Consider the following 6,156-nt stretch of genomic DNA (forward strand, 5'->3'; position numbering starts at 1 on the left):
AGGCATTGGGATCTCAACCCAGAATTCCAATGGGCGGCGGAGACTGCGGGAACTGTGGGATAGCTACCCATAGTGCAATGCTCTGGAAGTCGACGCTAGCCTCGGTACTGTGGACGCGGTCCACCGACTAGAGCACTTAGAGCATTTTATGTGGGGACACACACAATCGGCTGTATACAACCGATTTCTATAAAACCGGCTTCTATAAATTCGACCTAATTTCGTAGTGTAGACATACCCTGAGGCCTGGTCTACACTAGGAAATTAGGTCAGTATTACTATATCACTCAGGGGTGTGAAAAATCCACACCCCTGAGCAATGCTGGAGATAGCATTGGGAAAAATTCTCCTGTCAACCTAGCTACAGCCTCTCGGGTAGGTGGAGTACCTACGCTGAGGGGAGAAGCCCTCCTGTCAGCATAGGTAGCATTGTCACTGTGCCGCCATAGCAGTTTATGTGTAGACAAGTCCTAACAGAAAAACTCCTGTTGGTGTACACTGCTTCTACACTGGAGGATATGCTGCCACAGCTATGCCAGAACAGGCTCGATAATGTAGACAGAGCCATATACTCATTTAGGCTCACTCAATTTTAGTGAAATTCTGGTCTGTTTACACCTCTTGCAAACACATTTACTACAATGGGATTGCATAGGAAATAGGTCAGAACAGAATTTGGCCCTTAAAGTCCTACCCACTTGCCAACATAAAAGTTACTTCCCCTTCCCCACCCGACACCTCTCTTGTCTGCATGAGGACATGCAGGAACATTAATCCAAATTAACTAAAGATGGGAATTTAAACTGGATTGGTTAAACTGCATTAAACCCCTGTGTGGACACTTACACTCAGAATTGAAGTGGCCTTAAGTTGGTTTATTTTGCTTTGTTTCCACATAGGAGTTTACTGCGGTTTAATTAGTCCACTTTAAAAAATAATTTGGTTTAACTTTCCTGAGTGCTCCCAAGTAGACCAGCTTAATTGGGTGTAAGGAAGTCCAAATGTGTCCAAGCTGGTGTAACCACACACCAAGAGGCCAGAAGGGAGCAAAAGAAGCAACTCCTGGACCTAAAGCCTGGTCTATGTGAGAACAGTTACCACCCAAGATGACCTAGAGTCTGAACACAGTTTAACAGTCAGTGTGGGCCAGGACAAATCACGTACATCTTCATGTCAGCTAATTGTGGCCAGACTCTGAGATTTGCTGACATGATTTGTCCTGATACATAGTGTGCCCCTGAATTATCTAATATGATTATTGACAACTGTATTCAAATGTGTCAACAGTTCATAGAAGGGACCAGACCTTACATGCTTTTCTCTCTTCCTTTCTGGCCCCTTAGTATGTGCTTACATCAATTTAGATTCATTTTAGAGCAGGCTTCACAAGTAGATGTAGGAAGGTTCAAGTTAAAGTAGGCTGTACACTATTTAAATTTACACCATCATCCTGCTGCTTGGCCTATAGGTTATACCATCTTGAACTCCCTTCCACTTACATTCTCATCAGTAAAAGGCTGCAAGGAGGATTAACGGTATGTCTACACTTGCCGGTAGATCGGCACTGCTGCAATCAATGCAGCGAGTGTCGATTTAGCAGGTCTGGTGAAGACATGCTAAATCAATGGGAGAGCACTCTCCCATCTATTTGTGTACTCCACCTCCCTGAGAAAGCGTAAGGGATGTTTGCGTACGTTAGATTGATTTACTGCGGTAGTGTAGACCAGCCCTAAGGTACTAATTGTACAGAAGTTTGCATTATTGCATAGGCATCTAACTTGTGTGTAACCTTTTATATCGCCTCTGAAACTGAGCCAGTGAATCCAAAACCAAAACCAAATTCAAACCTAGTTTTGGTTTTACAAAAACATGCCCCGCCCAATGATGTTCTGCAAAAACAGAAACATATCCAATGCTGACAATTTCAGATTCCCAAGTGATTGTGCTAGGGAGACATTTGCTTTACTCTCACATAGACAGAGGCAAAGAGGGAGGCGTCACTCATGTACAGTGCCTTCATCCTAAAGTCAGCAGTGAGATACCTTTTTGCTGGCTATACTCTGATTATACATTGGGTGACTTGACTCATCTTTAGCCAATTGGTTAACAGTCTCCTGGTCAGCCTCAAATGGGGGGTGGGAGTAAAACAGAATTGGATGCTTTTTTCTCTATATATCCAGGATCATAAAGGTGTCTAGTAGAATACATAGACAGCAACCCATAGCAGAAAAGCATGGCACTACATTCCAGAACTGAAGGTACAGATACAATTCCCTTCTGAGCCTACAGAAGAAACCCTTTATACATGAGCATCACTTCTGTTTTGTCTGGACTTACTTTCAGACAGCTCCTTGCATCCAGGTCCAAACCTCTGTTAGGCACAGAGAAAGCACCAAAACAACAGAATCCATTATTCAGTAAAACTAAATTAGCATTAGGTTCAACATCTGCAGGGTCTCGTGTAATTATAGGCCTACATAAATTGCTCCTTAGTTGCCCTTCTTTCTGAAATTGCCACATAATTGTGCTCCAGAATTTAATATTTAATGTAACAAAATGATTCTAGTCCTTATGGTGGCAAATAAAACCTATTAAAATGTGAATGATGTCTGCCTGAGTCTGCAGACAGCCTGAAACAAGAACTCTAAGGATAGGAAGTGCCCCTTTCATCTCAGTGGAGTGTTAAATCTGAAGCCTAATGATCCTAATTTAAATGTTAGCATTGACCATTTCACTGCTGATCATTTTAGAAAAAGCAATAAGCTAATGTGCTTCGCCACCATGGTTGGTGTGATGACAGAGCGTGAGGCAAGGTGCAGTGGGACAGGTACTTGCTGTCAAATGTTGCTAGGTGCAAAAAGAAGAGAACCTTTCGCTGCTTTTTGTTTCTCTCATGGAGCAAAGCAGTCAGAAAGCAAGCTTCCCCAGATACTTGGGAATTCTTCTGGCATAAGAGAAATATTGGGTGGCAGAGAACTAGCTACACTCATCCTGATTCCTGGCACAAGAGGAGGTATTCTGGGGAAAGGTACACAGTCAGGGCACCTGTCCACTCTGGTTTCCTTTGGCTGTTGGTTGGAATGGCCCCTTGGGGTTGTAGGCAGCCAGAAGTAGATTAGAGCAACATTTGGGTCTTTTTGTTTTGTTTTGTTTTGTTTTGTTTTGTTTTTTTACTCCAGGGACTGGAGCATTCCCAGCCAGTACCCAGATCCAGGGCCATAAAGCTCCCCTGTGTCTCCACAGGTCCTGCACTGAGCACAGCTGTGACAGACCAGAGGCTCTGGCTCAATGCTTTCATAACAAATTATCTATTTTACTAGTTCACTGTCTGTGGCTCAATTATAGGAAAAATACAACACACCCTCTAGAGGTGCAGCTAGCAATTCCCAGAGCCTCCCTCCTCTCACATCCTGCATCATCTTCCCGTTTTCTCAGGTCCTCCAGTGCCAAACACTTATTTTTAAAAGCAATAGCAATAATTACCCTAATATTGGAGCTTTAGTGGACTCTCTAGATATGGCTTGAGGGATGTTGTGAGGAAACCTCCCATGTGATTGCTTCCTGTAGTGTGTCTGTCCGGTGGCTTAAAAGAAGACTAACGTTACCTGAGCTGTCAGCCTAACCTCTTTCTGAAGCATTACATTCCATTTTAAAGAAAAAAGAGAAACATCTCCCTTTTTCATTGAACAGGGAGTGAGGGTTAGATGCAATTGTGGAAGAAGAGATGATGCCACATTCTCTTCCGAATTAAAGCATGGAAGCCCAAATAAAGTAAAACAAAGAGTGGGATCAGAGAAGGCAATGCTCATGAAAGCCAAAATTATCAAACTTGTGTGTCTGTAGGCACATACATCCATAAAGAGTGATCTGAAAAGTGCCCAGATTTGATGCTGAGATGCTGAGCAACTGCAGCTCCAAGTAATTTCATCGATCTCAGTAACTAAATTTGGTCATTCAAATTTGACAATTTGGGGCGAAATCTCTAGGTTTGATGCCATATAGGGGCATGGGATTGACAGAGTTCCTTCAAGACCCAACATTTTCTGAAACAGTCATAAAAAGGGGCAACAGGGAAGTAACATCAATCTGTACTATGCCACCCACAATGAATCTGACTGCCACAGGGAGGAGCATGTGATGTGGGGGGCACAGCACCCTATGACAATGCTTGAAAATTCCACTATGGACTCCCATCCTTTTTGCATGGGAGCTTCCAGAGGAGAGAAAAAGTCCTCTAGGGAAGGTGCTAGGAGTTAAATCATCAGCCCAGAGACAAGAAGTGCCAATCTGAGAGTATGTCTATACTTGACACCAGGGCCCCCCCCCTTTTTTTTGGCTTTTACACATGTTTGCACTTTGCAATGTTTTTTGTTTTTTGTTTTGGCTCCCCAGGGATTCCACTCGCCCCCCAACCCAAGCAAACAGGAGCCCCCCTTGTTCCCTTTTTGTCTCTCTTCAAGCTTCGCTCTGTGCTGGGAGGCAGGGGTGGGGGTACTCTGGAAGGGGGGGGCAGAAGTGATGTGCCTGGGTCAGGGGCTGGGATTCTGGACTGGGGTGTGCCTGGGGTGGAGGTCAGGACCCTGGCCTGGGACAGCCTGGCCCCCGGCGGGCTGGGCTGGCAGAGTGGCAGCCAGGGGTGGGTCTCCGGGTGTGCCACAGGGGGCAGTGGCAGGAGCCCCCTTTATAGGCGGCGGGGCACAGTGCGGGGCCATGGAGGACGCAGCCGCAGACCTGCTGGGCAATGAGCCCTACTATTACTACGGGGAGGTGAACAAGAGCGGGCCAGGCGCTCAGTGTGAGTGACCGGCAGACTGGGAGGTGTCCTTCTTGCTGCTGCCTGTGCTCTACAAACTGGTCTTCGTGCTGGGGCTGTCGGGAAACAGGCTGGTGATCTTCACCGTGTGGTGGGGCCCGCGGGCCAAGCACCTCTCCACCGACACCTACATTGGCAACCTGGCGCTGGCCGACCGGGGCTTCGTGGTGACCCTGCCGCTGTGGGCTGCCTACAGGGCGCTGCACTTCCACTGGCCCTTCGGCTCGGCGCTGTGCAAGCTCAGCAGCTACTTGGTGCTGCTCAACATGTTTGCCTCCACCTTCTGCCTGGGCTGCCTCAGCTTCGAGCGCTCCCTAGCCATCGTGCGCTTGCTGCCATGCTCCCGGCCCATGTGTCCCCGCGCCGCTCTCGCTGGCCGCGCTCTGGCTGCTGGCCCTGCTGCTGCTCAACACGCAGCCCAGCCCGGCTGACAACCAGAATGCCGCCTCTGGAAATGTGCCGCCCCAAGCACGTGTTTGCTTTACTTGTGCCAAGAGCCAGTCCTGCTTGACACTGGCGATGTGATTCTCAGCTCATGCATCCGACGAAGTGGGCATTCACCCACGAAAGCTTATGCTCCAATACATCTGTTAGTCTTAAAGGTGCCACAGGACTCTCTGTTGCTTTTTACAGATCCAGACTAACATGGCTACCCCTCTGATACTGGAGTAGCAAAGGCAGTGGCACAGGCTAGCTATAGCTTAACTCAAGGGATTCAAGCGGGTTTGTACTCAGGGCAGACAGCCTGAGACACTGCTTGCTACTGCCCATGCTACACTATTATTTTTAGTGTGCTAGCTCAATGACAGCTAGCACGAGTATGTCTATGCCAGCTGGGAATCTGACCCCTAGCTCTTAGTGTAGGCATAACCTTAGAAAGATGAAGGTATCACTTTCCACTGAGCTAGGTGTTTACCAGGGAGGGTGTGATGGGGTATGCTCCCCACACTGGCCCTGCAAGAGTTGAGTTGGGCCACGTGGGCTGAATATCTAATTAGGCTGCAAAGGGGGGGGGGGGAGCTTGAGGCTGCAGGCAGCTAATTAGATAGAAGCTCACCTGTGGGTGATGGGCGGGGTTTCTACAAAAGACAGGACATTGAAAGTTGAGGGGCCTGCCGAGATGAGTTGCCTAAACTTGCTCCCTGGGAGGAGGGAATGAAGAGATTGGCAAACCCAGAGGAGTGAGGAGGGCCAGGAACATTGCTTAATTTGTGCACCTCTAGGCTTGTCAGTTCATAGCCCCAGCACCTCTGGGCTTGCTGCATCAGTTATGAATGTAAAAAAATTTCTTGAGCTCTGGCACCTGTTTAATTACAAACTAAGGAGGCATGGCAGCAGCTCAG

General features: G+C 47.5%; 1 protein-coding gene across 1 annotated transcript; it reads left to right on the plus strand.

The window, feature by feature from the left end:
• The first annotated feature begins 2,781 nt into the window (after nt 1-2,781).
• Nucleotides 2,782-5,244, plus strand: LOC113408641 (apelin receptor-like). The gene is made up of 2 exons (XM_026661997.1): nt 2,782-2,803; nt 4,811-5,244. The coding sequence occupies exons 1-2, from the start codon at nt 2,782-2,784 to the stop codon at nt 5,242-5,244; spliced, it is 456 nt and encodes a 151-aa protein (XP_026517782.1).
• Nucleotides 5,245-6,156: the final 912 nt, after the last annotated feature.

Source organism: Terrapene carolina, unplaced genomic scaffold (genome assembly GCF_002925995.2).
Source record: "Terrapene carolina triunguis isolate 2854851 unplaced genomic scaffold, T_m_triunguis-2.0 Scaffold21051, whole genome shotgun sequence".
NCBI classification, from domain to species: Eukaryota; Metazoa; Chordata; order Testudines; family Emydidae; genus Terrapene; species Terrapene triunguis.